Source organism: Pogoniulus pusillus, chromosome 18 (genome assembly GCF_015220805.1).
Source record: "Pogoniulus pusillus isolate bPogPus1 chromosome 18, bPogPus1.pri, whole genome shotgun sequence".
NCBI classification, from domain to species: Eukaryota; Metazoa; Chordata; class Aves; order Piciformes; family Lybiidae; genus Pogoniulus; species Pogoniulus pusillus.
Window position 1 is genome coordinate 7,609,387 of NC_087281.1, and position 14,833 is coordinate 7,624,219.

Here is a 14,833-nt window from a genome sequence, read left to right on the forward strand (position 1 = left end):
TATGTAGTCTGAAAGGAACTTGTCAGCTAGCAAGGGTTTTGTTTTTTGCATGTTTCAGAGTGGACCTGTTTTTCATCTCTAAACCAAACAGACCTGGAATAGCTGAGGTGCCTGGTAAACCTAGACATTTACACTCTTGAGTAACTTTTCTAGTACAAGTAAGCATTCATACATAGGCAACATTGATGAGATCCACACAGCCTTCACACATATTTGGACATCCTTAGGATGAGTGAAATGGTTCAGTGTCTTATCATATGCTAGGATTCTTAACGTGAATTATTGGCAATTTCCAATGGGAGATTAGAATCATAGAATCATAGAATCAACCAGGTTGGAAGAGACCTCCAAGATCATCCAGTCCAACCTAGCACCCAGCCCTATCCAATCAGCTAGACCATGGCACTAAGTGCCTCATCCAGTCTTTTCTTGAAGACCCCCAGGGACGGTGCCTCCACCACCTCCCTGGGCAGCCCATTCCAATGGGAAATCACTCTCTCTGTGAAGAACTTCTTCCTAATATCCAGCCTATACCTACCCTGGCACAACTTGAGACTGTGTCCCCTTGTTCTATTGCTGGTTGCCTGGGATTGTAGAAAGCAGTCCTCATTTTGCTGGTGACTGTTACATTTACCTCAAAAGGAAAAGACCAATTAGAATGAAATTGCCTTTCCACTGAGCAACAAAGGAAGAAGAAAGAATTGGTTCTTGACAAGGGATAAGTCTTCTTTTAGAAGCTGAACCTAGTTGAGCTTTGTCTAGTGCAGATGATTTCAGGTGGATTATTTGAGATGTAAGGATAGAAGGATTAATGCTGCTTCAGCTGTTATTGAGGGGATGCTATTTTGCCCCTTCAGATGATCTGAGGCTGTGCTTAACTTTTTAGAATAGAATAGGAGGGATTGTTTTAATTGGAAGAGACCTACAATGACCATCTAGTCCAACTGCCTAACCTGTTCAGAGCTGACCAAAAGCTAAAGCCTTTGGCCAAATGCCTCTTAAATGCTGTGATGCTTGGGACATCAACTGCCTTTGTGGGATGCCTGTTTCAGTGTTTGACCACTCTCTCCATAAAGAAATGCTTCCTAATGTCCAGTCCAAACCTTTTGTTGTTGTTGTTGTTGTGTGGTTTGGTTTTTTTTTTGGTTTATCACATCAAAACAAAGCAGTTTTTTTACTCCTTTTCAGGTTTCCTGACTTGAGGTTTGGTGTTTTTTTTTTACTTCTTTGTTTTGGTTTTGGTTTCATTCTCTTTCTTTTTTCGGTTTGTTTGGGGTTTTTTTTGTCATTTTTCTTTTGCTCCATAGCAGATGTTAAACCCCTTTGGTGAATTCCACCATTGCCCTAGGAGTAGAGCAAAATAATTGATAAGATTTGTCTGTAAAGCTGCAAAATGTAAGCTTGTTATCTGTACATGGGCTATCCTTGTACTTGGAATCATAGTATGTTTATGGGACTATGGTTTGCTGCCTAGATAACTGTGTCTCCATGAAACTTTATTATTCTCTGTTTAATAACCTTATCTGAAGGGGGTTCCTCTTATCTGACACACCACAGTGACAGCACTAATGTTACACTTTCAGAAATGTTTGTAACATGCATCTCATAAAATGCATCTATGTGCATTGCATGAGAACATGGGAGAAGAGACCACAGTAAAGAGCAGCACAGTAAAGAATGCCCGGTGGTTCTATAGGGGGATTTGGTTCTCTAAAGGTCCTTTTTGTAACATTTGACTTTATTTTTTTCAGGAACAGGAAGATCCTAATAAACTTGCTACCAGCTGGCCAGATTACTACATTGATCGCATCAATTCCATGGCAGCAGTAAGTTACCTCTCCTGCAAAGCAGGGAAGATTTCTTACAGTAGAGATCACAGAATCGCAGAAACATACAAGTTGCAAAAGACCCTCAAGTTCACCAAGTCCAACCCTTAACCCTACTCTACAAGATTCACCTTAAACCACATCCCTAAGCACCACATCCAAATGACCCTTAAACACATCCAAGGTTGGTGACTCCACCATCTCCCTGGGCAGCTCATTCCAGTGCCTGACCACTCTCTCCATGAAAAACATTTTCCTAACATCCAATGTAATCTAAACCTACCCAGTCTCCTCTTGAGGCCTCTCTACAATATATCTTCAGGTAGCTGTAGACAGCAATGAGGTCTCTCCTCAGCTTCCTCTTTTTCAAATTAACCATCCCCAGCTCCCTCAGTCACTCCTCATAAGATTTATTCTCCAGGCCCTTCCCCAGCTTCATTGCCCTCCTCTGGACTCACTCCAGCACCTCCACAACTCTCTTGTATTGCAGTGCCCAAAACTGAACATAATACTCGAGGTGTGGCCTCACTAGAGCTAGCTGAGTCCAAGGGGATAATCACCTCCCTGCTCCAGCTGGCCACAGCATTTTTAATACAAGCCAGGATGCCATTGGCCTTCTTGGCCACCTGGGAAAACTGCTGGCTCATATTCAGCTGCCTGTCTATTGCAGTCTTCAGATCCCTTTCTGCCAGGCAGCTCTCCAGCCACACTGCCCCAAGCTTGCAGCATAGCTTGGGGTTGTTGTAAGCCAAGTGCAGGCCCTGGCATTTGGCCTTGTTGAAACTCCTCTCATTAATGCTGGCCCATTGATTAGCCTATCCAAGCCCCTCTGCAGAGCCTCTCTATGCTCATTCAAATCAACACTGCCACCTAACTCAGTGTCACAGAATCATAGAATCATAGAATCAACCAGGTTGGAAGAGACCTCCAAGGTCATCCAGTCCAACCTATCCCATCTTAAACTGCAAACTTAATACTAATACTCTTTATGCCTGAATCAAGGTTGTCAATAAAGATGTTAAAAAGAAGTGGTCTCAAAACAGATCCCTGAGGAACACCACTAGTGACCAGCCACCAACTGGATTTAACTCCATTGACCACCACTTTCTGGGCTCTTCTGATGTATTTATGTAGGAAGAAGTCCCAAAAGGAGAAGAATGTTTAGCACAGATATATGACTGATCTACAATAGGCCTTTGAGTAGGTGTATTAGGAAAAAAGCCCTGCCCTAGAAAAATAGATTAGAAAGCATGTTAAGAATTTCCAGGGTTTATTTCTGCAGTTCTGAGAACTGAAGGTGATCAGATTAGATTCTGAGTTGAAAATTCCAGAGAATATTTGATGGATCAGAAAAAAACAACTAATTGAAAACTAGGTGAAGTTTGTTTTGTTGTGTAGTTTTAAATTGATTTCTAACTAATCCACAAAATCAGACTGAAGTAATTAGTTTAGTAGAATGAATAAATAAAGAAAGGGTAATTGTTTGTGTAAGATTATATCCACTTACAGAAGACCAAATAAGTAGAGGTACCTAAGGCTGTAACACTTTAAATGCCAAGTACAAGCCAACAGGGTGTTTGAGAGGAAAAATTTTAGTTGTCCTTGTTCAAAAGCTGTGTAATGTACTTTTTTCTCTGAAGCATCTAATAGAGCTGGTCACCAACACCTGCAGGTAACATCCATTGATCTCCTTTGATATGGTAGATCTTACATTTTGAAATTGGATCCTCTTACTGATTTTACAGTCAGGTTCTTCCTCCAGTTATTCATGTGCATTTATTCATTGACAGGTGTGCAGAAATGATGGCAGAAGTTCATTTTCAGCATCTTACATTATGTACCTTGTTAGTTTACTTTACTGTTTCACTTCTAAAGGCTTCTCTGCACCTTCTGTATCATGGTTATGAACCATAAAATAGTTTCATAAAAAGAACACCTTAATGGATGCTAAATATATCAATACTGATGCATTTTGCATGGTGAAATATGTCTTGCTCAGTTAAAAAACAAGACACTCAGAATCACAGAAGGTTAGAGGATGGAAGGGACCTTGAAAGATCATCTAGTCCAGCCCTCTGCCAGAGCAGGATCACCTGTACCAGATCACACAGGAACACATCCAGGCAGGACTTGATAGCTCCAGAAGGGGAGATTCCACAGTGCCCCATGGCAGCTTCTTCCAGAGTTCTGTCACCCTCACAGTGAAAACATTTTTCGTCCTGTTTCCATGGAACTTCCTATGCCTCAGCTCCCACCCATTGCCCCTTGTCCTGCCATTGGGCATCAACGAGCAGAGCCTGGCTCCAGCCTCCTGGCACTCAGCCCTTACGTATTTATAAACATCAATAAGGTCACATCTCAGTCTCCTCTTCTGCAAGCTAAAGAGCCCCAGCTCCCTCAGTGTCTCCTCGTGAGGAAGGTGTTCCACTCTCTTAATAATTTTTGATTTTAATCCTCCCTCCTGCCCTCATGAAGAGTGGGAATGGGGAGAGGCACCATTCTTTGCACAGTCCATGAACATCTGCAAGACCAAAAGGCTCCCATTAACATCTCTAAAGCTTGTCCTATGTCCCTGTGGAGTCTGATCTTGGGTTCTACTTTGGAACCTTTTATCCATACACTGTTGGAGGTGAGAGGTGAGTGAGGAGCCTGAAACACTGCTCTGTCTGTTAAATTGGGATTCTTGAGGAAGCTGTTACCATTCATATGTGAATGACTCCTCTTCTCCCCTTGGCTTTAGGGATTTTAATTTATAACATCATACTACAGTACACAATGCTGCTTTATTGTTGCAGGTGCAGTCCTGACAGTCCCTTGCAAGAAGCTGATGTTCTAGGATGCAGAGCTAGCTTTTAATTCCTAGGTAGAGATGAACTTTTCTGCCTCTTAACTGTCAAACTCATAACTTCTCTGCTCACTATAAGAGGATAAAAGAGACATTGCTTCCTACTGTGAAACATGAACAAACATAACTACCACCCTTCTTAATGCCAGATGGTTTTTTTTTTGGGGGGAAAGTAATGCAATAGAAAGAATATGGTCTTTGAGAAAAGAGGTTGTTGAGCTTTTAAAATGACTGGCATGGTACTTGCTTTGATTTCCTGACTGAACAGATTTGCTGTACAAAAAGTATGAAACCTTACAGAGTCACTGAGCCAAATACTTCTGGTAGGATTTGATCCAAGGCCTCTTGAATCTGCTGAAAAATGTTCCACCGATTTCAGTGACTTTTGAATTAGTTTTGATGTAAACCTGGAGTGAATATGTACACACTGCTATTGTAAATCTGGAGCAGTTCCATGGAATGAGCCTATGTTTTGGCCTATGGTTCTAATTTTAAGTATGTTTTAGGAGCACCAATAAACACTAGCCTGGGTGATGTTTGCGTGCCTGGGCACTGAGTGATTGATAACCTTTTATTTGGCTTCAACCCTCGTCATTTACTCTTATGGTTGAAGTTTTGAGAAGACACACTGGGGTTAAACCCCCTACTTCTGATTTACTGCTTTATTGTTTCACTTTTAGGCAGGTGAAGCTCAGTTGACTTGGTTTCACAGGAATTGTATCAGTGGAAAACTGGAGTAATACCACTGAGAACCAGCTCCAATACACTTTTAAAGACATGTTCTGTTTGTTATTGTTTAGACCTCTTCACTTTCAAATGGTTATTTTGGGTTTCTTATAATGTCAATGTGTGATGGTTTGGGTGTTCCCTGCCCCCTCCCCACTTTAGAAATCACCCAGGCTAGACTCAGCCAGCTCTGGGAATATGAATGAATATTTACAGGTAGCACAATATACAAGCAGATATTTGCAGTATATACAGCTATAGACAGAAATAGACAAGGGAAAAGGTAACACAGAAACACAACAGCCCTCCCAGAAACCTGAGTCCCCAGGAGGGGCTCTCAGCCACCCCTGCACCTTCCCCCTGCCCCTCTCAACCTTACCCCAGTCCCAAAGAAGAATGGAGGCTCAGCCAGGGGGTTAGGAAGCAAAGTGGATTAGTCCAAAATGGAGGCTGAGGTTAGAAAGTAAGATGCAGCTCAGAGCTCCCCAGCAGGTGAAGTGAGAGTGGTTATCTATGTTTTTATTTCTTGTTCTTGTATCTCTCAGCAAGCCCATGAGGGAAGTAGACATCAGCCTTGTTTTCTTTCCACAGGCTGTTATCTAGTCCTTCTCACCAAATCATTCTAGCCTGCTTCAAACTAGCACACAATTCCAAATTTAGTGGTGGCTTATTTAATTTATTAAAAACAACAACAAAACAACAGAAACCTACATCCCAGTCAGGTTGGCTTAGAAGTGGCAAAAGAAAATCATGTTTCATGTTGCTTCCTGACACTGTGTAATCTATTTCAGTGTGTGTCTCTTGGGTGCTGTGAAGTATTGCAACATCTCCATGAACTGCCTAAGAAATTATTTACATACAACTTCCATGTGTGTTTCTAAAACTATGAAATAGGTTTTTTGGTTCTTTTGTTGTTGTTGTTGGTGGTGGTTTGGTTTTCTTTCATATATTAGCTTGGCAAAAAGTTACTCTTACCCACTGATAAAATAGAAATGGCACCTTTATTTTGATGATACCATTAAGTATCTCTTTGTGGATTCCTATGTGGCCTGCCTTAGGTGATGCTGCTTTGGCAAGGGCGTTGGACTAGATGATCTCTAGAGGTCTCTTCCATCTCCTAACATTCTGTGATTTCAGCAGGCTGGGCCCCCTGTGCTCAAGGATTCATTTCTCAGAAGATCTGCTGCAGCATTATCCATCGTATCTGCCCTTGCAGATTATGCTTGAGAGCAATGTGACAATTCCTGACATGTTTGACATTCCCTACTTGTAACCTTAGACCACTACTTTAGGAAGTACTTTAGGTCACAGATTCCTGAACCAGTTCAAAAAGCCACATGTTGTAGGCACAGTTCTGTTCCCACAATTGTTTCTGTTGCTGTGACTTTTTAGATTGTAATAATTTTCAAAGGAAATTCTTGCAGGAGCAAATGACAGTAAAACTGGATGTCTTTACTAGCCTGCAGTGTGCAGTTCCTCTGAAGAGACTGCCTCACCCTTCAGGCAGCCTAACTGACAGGAAGGGGCCAGGTAAATAATGGGCAGAATGTCCTCTAGACCACTCCTTAAGAGAAAGGGACAGCTGCTAATGATGTCTCATTTAGAAAGAGCAGCCTCCAGATTTACCCAGTCCCTCAGATGTCTGCATGCTCTGAACAGTGCTGATGGATGTGAACGTGTTGCATGCCCACAATTGGAGACCATTTCCATTATCAAGGTCATTGTCATCTTCTGCTGATTCATCAAGACGTGAAACTTCTTTTGTCAAAAATGAAGCAGCTGCCCTGATAATATTCCATGCAAAGAAACCTCCCTGTGCTCCCCCTGCCTTCTTCACTCCACAATACTGTCTGCTCCACAGCACAAGTAAACACAGCCCACAGTCTAACCAGAGGGGAGAAACTCCTGGCAGCTCCATGTTGCTTTTATGAGCTTAGCTGTGTGCACATTTCCACCGAGAAGCTTTCAGGTGAACAGTAGTTGCAGATCCAGCTTTTCTGGAGACATGGCTCGGTCAGGAGTGTGAGACAAGGGTCAGGAGTAATAACTACAGCTGTAACCAGGCCCTTTTGCCTGACTTAGAAAGCATTTATTCAGGGCAGAGGAGCTTCACAGGACATAAAAAATATGTCTCTTTCAGCAACCCCATTGGAATGGGCTGCCCAGGGAGGTGGTGGAGTCACCATCCCTGGAGGTGTGCAAGAAAAGCCTGGATGAGGCACTTAGTGCCATGGTCTAGTTGACTGGCTAGGGCTGGGTGCTAGGTAGGGCTGGATGATCTTGGAGGTCTCTTCCAACCTGGTTGATTCTATGAATCTGTGAACTCTCTTTTCCATCTGAGTTAGGTGACAGCTATGTTACTCTAAATTTGCTTAAAAGTTCATATTTCTGAATTACATCTATTCATAGTTCATGTTTCATAGTTTCCTTTCTCTAGTTCAGCCTTAGTACAGCTGGAAGTGTGGTGCACCTTGAATTTCAACTGACCTGCCTTCTTTGAAGAGGTGTTTTAAAGTAGTGTTGTCCAGCTAGGCCATACATAAAGCATACAATACATATCCAGAGAAGGGTGACGAGGCTGATGAGAGGCCTTGAGCACAGCCCTATGAGGAGAGGCTGAGGGAGCTGGGATTGGTTAGCCTGGAGAAGAGGAGGCTCAGGGGAGACCTTATTGCTGTCTACAACTACCTGAAGGGTAGTTGTGGCCAGGAGGAGGTTGCTCTCTTCTCTCAGGTGGCCAGCACCAGAACAAGAGGACACAGCCTCAGGCTGTGCCAGGGGAGATTTAGGCTGGAGGTGAGGAGAAAGTTCTTCACTGAGAGAGTCATTGGACACTGGAATGGGCTGCCCGGGGAGGTGGTGGAGTCGCCGTCCCTGGGGCTGTTCAAGGCAGGATTGGACGTGGCACTTGGTGCCATGGTCTGGCCTTGGGCACTGTGGTAAAGGGTTGGACTTGATGATCTGTGAGGTCTCTTCCAACCTTGGTGATACTGTGATACTGTGATACTGTGTGTGATCTTTTTTAAATCAGATTTTGATTTTAATGTTAATTTTATTTTTTTTAATAAACTGGAGTAGATTTCAATAATGATAAAACTTTATTAGTTTAGGCAAGATCTAAAGAAAGTGGCAGGACTATAAGGACAAATCAGAATGTTAAGGTAGCTTTTCACTATCTATATAGTATATATATATATACACCATATCTATATGGTATATATAGTATATATATATATAGAGAGAGATTATATCTATATATACACTATATATATATCGTGTGAATATATGTATAGTGTATATATATGTGTAGACACTGTATATATAAAGTGTATATGTGTAGACACTATATATAAAGTGTATATATATACACACTATATATATGGTGTGTATATAGATACACTATATATATAGTATATCTATATATACTATATATATAGTGTGTGTATATATGTATATACACTATATATATAAAGTGTGTATATGTATATATATATACACACACTTTATATATATATAATGTGTGTGTGTATATATATGTATATATATATATGTATATATATGTATACTATATCTGGAAGGTGTCCAGAGAAGGGCGACAAAGCTGGTGAAAGGCCTGGAACACAAACCCTATGAGGAGAGGCTGAGGGAGCTGGGGGTCTTTAGTCTGGAGAAGAGAAGGCTCAGGGGGGGCCTCATTGCTGTCTACAACTACCTGAAGGGAGGCTGTAGCCAGGTGGGTTTGGTCTCTTCTCCCAGGCAACCAGCAACAGAACAAGGGGACACAGTCTCAAGGTGTGCTAGGGGAAGTCTAGGCTGGATGTTGTTAGGAAGTTGTTGCCAGAGAGAGTGATTGGCATTGGAATGGGCTGCCCAGGGAGGTGGTGGAGTCACCATCCCTGGAGGTGTTCAAGCTAAGCCTGGCTGAGGCACTTAGTGCCATGGTCTAGTTGACTGGCTAGGGCTGGGTGCTAGGTTGGACTGGATGATCTTGGAGGTCTCTTCCAACCTGGTTGATTCTGTGGTTCTATTCTATGACTATTTACAAGATTTTGTAATGACAGGGCAAGGGGTAATGGTTTAAACTGGAAGAAGGGAGATTTAGAGTAGATGTTAGGAAGAAGTTCTTTACAGTGAGGGTGGTGAAACACTGGAACAGGTTGCCCAGGGAGGTTGTGGCTGCTCCCTTCCTGGAGGTGTTGAAGGCTAGGTTGAATGAGGCCTTGAGTGACTTGTTCTAGTGGAAGGTGTCCCGCCTGTGGTGGGGGATTTGAACTAGATGATCTTTGAGGTCCATTCCAACCTAAACTGTTGCATGATTCTATGACCTGTATCACCATCACAGCAGATGTCAGTCCAGTGCAGTCTGTAGTTCAGGAAAGCAATTAATCAGTCAGCCACATTAATGAAATCCAACCTCAAATAATGACAGTTCTCTCCCCTCTGCCTCCCAGGGATAGTTATGTTTTCTGTAACTCTTGCTGAGAAAGCTATTTCGTAATGCAAATGTGGGACTGGTCTGTCTTTAGAAAGGGCATGAGGATTTGAGTTCCTGGCCAGGAGCAGGAGTGAGAAATGAAGGGCTGTTGGCTGCCTGCAGCTTAGTAAAGGGGTTTTCTATAATCACCCTCTGTTGTAAAAGCAGGATTATTTGTATTTGTTTCATTTGGACATGAGCCCTTTTCACTGTGAACGAAATACTGTTGAGGTCCTTCCTGCCATCCATTTACTTTCCCCCGTTATGGCTCAGAGGAGAAATGAAGCCATTGGAGGCATGGGAGCTTTTCAAAGGAGCATTTGTGGGCCAAAGGAAAGAAGACCAGATGGGCTGTCACCCAAGAAAATACAAATCAACCCTCAGATCACACCCCAGGACTCTACCATTGAGATTCCATAATGGCTGTTGAGGATTTCTGTTTATTTTTCAAAGAGGGGGGGATCATATATGGCTTGGCTTAAGAATTTCAATTTATGTTTCTGGCTGTTGGGGGATGCTGGCAAAAGATAAAACATCATCAGCTCATTTTCCATCAGTAGCGCTCTGTCATTCCATTAGGGCAGGAAATAGCTTGCCCTGTTACTGAGTGAATTTGACTTTAGGGTGGATCACAGCGAGGACCCCTAGAGTTAAACACATCTCCCTCTGCCAGCTGTTTGGTGTAAGACAGCAAGGGCATGCAGCCAAATGACCACCCTCAGGATCTGACATGTGTTGGCACCACATGGTTTGCAACAGCAAGCAACATAGGAGGACTTTAAAGGGAAGTGAGGTGTTGGGCTGGTAATGGGAGGAGGTGGAGGTTTAAAGGAAGTCTCAGTGAGAGTAAGTGGTGCTTACTAAACTGTAAAATAAAAAATTAGATATTTTATGGTAATTGACCATAATTATAGCTGCTCAGATTCCACCACAGAGAGCCACAATATCAAGGATTTGGTAGATGATGCTACTTTGATTGGGTTGTTCATTCGAGAGGGGGTTTAGACCCACTTTCCAGATACACAAGGTGATGTCTCTGAGAAGACCAGCTAGGAGAAGAGCAAGATAGCCTCTCTGCTTTACAATTTATGTTGTAACTAAAAAGACATAGCCATAGGCTAAGAGTGTGACTAAAAAGACATAGCCATAGGCTAAGAGTGTGACTAAAAAGACATAGCCATAGGCTGCGAATTTCCAGCACTGAGTCTTGACTTGTTAAAAGTCACGCAGCGAAGCCGTGCACCTGAATGCCGTGCAGTGGTGACTGAAAAGCCGTGCTTCACATCACATGGTTGCAGGGTTTCTCATTGTGCATCTGCAGCCCTAATTTCCTGGCATGTCACTTTTAAAATTGGCATTATTTAACTTTGAGAACCTTGTTTTGTGCATGTATTCCGCTTCATCTTTCACCATGTTTTACAGTGACCCTCACAGCCATTTTCAGTTCCAGCTGATTGGAAGCCTTAGATATGTCAAGCTGTCTACTGAGGGAAAATCTACCCTCCATGTGCTTCACTGTGCTTGTTAAAAAAACAGGGGCAAGAATTTTATGATGCTCCAGCTTTTTGCAATGAATGTTCAATCAGCAAAGGCAAAGTGTTCAGAGAAAATCAGTATCTTAAAACAGGTGATATACTTGGTGTGGGGAAGAAAAGTTGAGCTTATGTGTACACAAACTAATTCAGGGTACTTAAAGGCCCTTTACTTACTTAAGAAAAAGCTTTTGTACTTTGCAGGGTTCTGCACTTCGGCCACAACAACCCCAAGCAGCACTACAGGCTGGGGACAGAGTGACTGAGAGCAGCCAGGAAGAAAGGGACCTGGGGATGCTAGTAGATAGTAGCTGAAGATGAGCCAGCAGTGTGCCCAGGTGGCCAAGAGAGCCAATGGCATCCTGGCCTGCATCAGGAACAGTGTGGCCAGCAGGACGAGGGAGGCTATTCTGCCTCTGTACTCGGCACTGGTCAGGCCATACCTTGAGTGCTGTGTCCAGTTCTGGGCCCCTCAATTCAAGAGAGATGTTGAGGTGCTGGAATGTGTCCAGAGAAGGGCAACAAAGCTGGTGAGGGGTCTGGAACACAAACCCTATAAGGAGAGGCTGAGGGAGCTGGGGGTGTGCAACCTGGAGAAGAGGAGGCTCAGGGGGGACCTCATTGCTGTCTACAACTACCTGAAGGGAGTTTGTGGCCAGGTGGGGGTTGGTCTCTTCTGCCAGGCAACCAGCAACAGAACAAGGGGACACAGTCTCAAGTTGTGCTGGGGGAAGAATAGGAGATTTTTCCCTTCCTTCTCCCCTCTTTCCATCCCCCCCCCCCCCCTAGATTACTCCAGCTATTTCAGTCTAATGAAAGATATTACCTCTCCCTGCAAACTTTGCTTCACATATCCATAGATCACTGCAGATCACTGTTCCAAATTAGCTTCAGTTTTCTGAGGGCATAGTGGCAAGTATGATTTTTGGGAGGAATCTGAGAACTCTGTTTTAGCCAGTGTGGCAAAGTGGTATGCTGCTGCCAGTCCACATGAGCAGCCTCATCTGGATTCAGTTTTGTACCTGAGGCACTGCTTTCCTGGTGAGATGTTGGCAGGCTGCTCTGCATGGTTTGATTGGATAGTTGTTTTCCGTAATTCTCAGCCTGTCTCTTAGCTTTGAGGCAGCCCAATCTTTCCTGATTGTCGTCTTCTTCTCTGAACAGATGCAGACTCTGTATGCTTTTGATGAAGAAGAAACAGAAATGAAAAATAAAATAGTTGAAGACTTGAAGACAGCTCTGCGGACTCAGCCCATGAGGTAATGTTCGACTTTCATCACAGTTTACTGTCTCCCTATGGTCAGATGTGACATGGGAAAGGCTGGCAAGGACAGAAACCTCATTGTTTCACTTCACACAAGGCTCTCTGATAGTTCAGACAATTCACAGAGAGCCTTACAGTCTATGGTCTGAATCTGCCTGCTTGGGAGGGCACACTGATGCTGAAGCATGTAGCATCAGGGAAATAAAAGGCTAAGTCTGTTGTGAAAGACCTGTGCCATATATGTACAAACACAGGTGATGACTGTGAAGATCAGATTTTAAACTCCACAGTCCCTTGCATATCCCATGTAATTTGGTTCATGTTGGGCAAAATCTGAGCCTCTACTCTGAACTTTGAATTCAGGCTTCTCCTTATCTTTAGTAACAAGAACTGTTTGATGCAAAGCAGCTAATCCATCTGACATCACCTGGCTTGGCATTCTCCCTGTTCTGTGTGTGACTGTTGTGTTGAGAAATGTAAGAGGCTTTATTGTGCTCTGTGTCTTTGAAGGGAAGGTCATCTTTGTTTTTCTGGGAACAAAGCTCTAAAAAATAGCAAACTAGCTAGCAAAGTAAGCTTTCCCACTTGACAGAAGAGCTTTGTGCAGAAGCAATAACTATAACTGATATGATCTTAAGAAACACTCAGTCAGGAAGTTTCTGACTATCTTTCTATTTGGCCCAAAATAGGCTAAATGCATTTGCATCAAAGTTGTAGTGTCAGAGAGCTGCAGTAGTGCCTATGTAAGCAGAGGTTTTTGAGATGACAGAACTTAACCAAATTAATTAGATAAAAACAACCCAGAAATTATCTCAAAGAATTTGCATTGCAATTATGCTGACTTGAAGTGAAGATATTTCTGGAACTTCTTACTGGTTTTGTATCTGCCCTTCATGATGTTTGAAGTGTTTGCTGCATGGAACTTCCCTGATGTTAGTTTAAAGCTTGGGTTTTTACCTACTGTAAGAGAGCACAAAGCCAGATTCTGATACTTTCTGAGGCATAAAGATTGATCAAGCTTTGGTAATTTTAGCATGTGGGTAGAGTGAGTGCTTTTAGCATAAAGTAGAGAAACAGTGGCTTATATTGAGATCTAGCTCAAGGGGCTAAGTGATTATTTGATTCTGTCTATCACTATCCTAAACCAGAGGACACAGTAAAATGCAGCTGAACATCATTCTAGTGGGAGGTGTCCCTGCCTATGGTGGGGGATTGGAACTGAATGACCTTTGAGGTCCCTTCCAACCTAAACCATTCTATGATTCTATTCTATGATCATGTTAAAATGGAAGCTAAGACAACTACCAAACTTCCAACTTTCAATGATTTTAAACCAAAGCCTTGTACTGTTGAGCCTTGATGCAGCTAACACAGAACTGTTTTGATGCTTACTCTGTCAAAGTGGTAGCTTTCATTGAACATAGCCACATATGTCTCACTGAAACACTTTGCCTGCCACCTTTGGTTGTCGTGGTCTGTCATTTTGAGTAGGACAGCCCAGCCTTCTTGTTGAAAGCAAGGCAATAGAGAGGAAGAAAGAAATGTCTTTTGCTCAAAGCAGGGTTTCCCTTCTTGGTCATATATCGCTTCCCTTGACAAACATCATCTGTTTATAATAACTCTAACAAGCTTCAGTACAAGCATCTATGAGCTGCCCTATTAAGTGTTCTCTTCTGAATCGCTGGTGATGGTTATGGGCCTTTTTCTTTTTTCAGTAGTTAAGCCATGCCAAATTTTGAGTTAAGTCCTATGTCTCAACTAATTTCCAGAGACTCAATTTGTTAGCTGCCAAATGGGCTGCATGCCAGTGCCTGATCAACAAGCCAATTTCTTCTTGATGGAAAGGTTGCAGCAGAGAGGTCCTCAGCTCTGTCCAGTCCCTCTTATAAGCAGTATGATACCAAATCCTTCAAAATACTAGTCTTTCTAGTTGAATTTGGACATCAAATCCTATTTTCCTTGCCACTTCTGTTTACCAGGCCTCTGAAGGAAATAGAGATCTGAATTCACACAGCATAAACTGTCTGGAATCCGTTTGTGATGGTAGGGTGCATAGAGACTCTGACAGCTTACCAATAGGCTCCTCATCTTGAATTCTCTGATCTACATGAATCAAAAGAAGAAAATGCATGCACTTGACTCTGCACTCCTATTTTACTTTAGAAC

At 42.7% G+C, this 14,833-nt stretch overlaps 1 protein-coding gene across 4 annotated transcripts in view; it reads left to right on the top strand.

The window, feature by feature from the left end:
* Positions 1-14,833, top strand: part of DAAM2 (dishevelled associated activator of morphogenesis 2) — a 257,388-nt gene that overhangs the window by 152,787 nt on the left and 89,768 nt on the right. For all 4 annotated transcript variants that reach the window (XM_064158321.1, XM_064158324.1, XM_064158323.1 and 1 more), the window contains 2 exons: positions 1,752-1,826; positions 12,568-12,662. In XM_064158321.1, the coding sequence (XP_064014391.1) occupies positions 1,752-1,826; positions 12,568-12,662 (170 nt within the window). The remainder of the gene's footprint in view (positions 1-1,751; positions 1,827-12,567; positions 12,663-14,833) is intronic.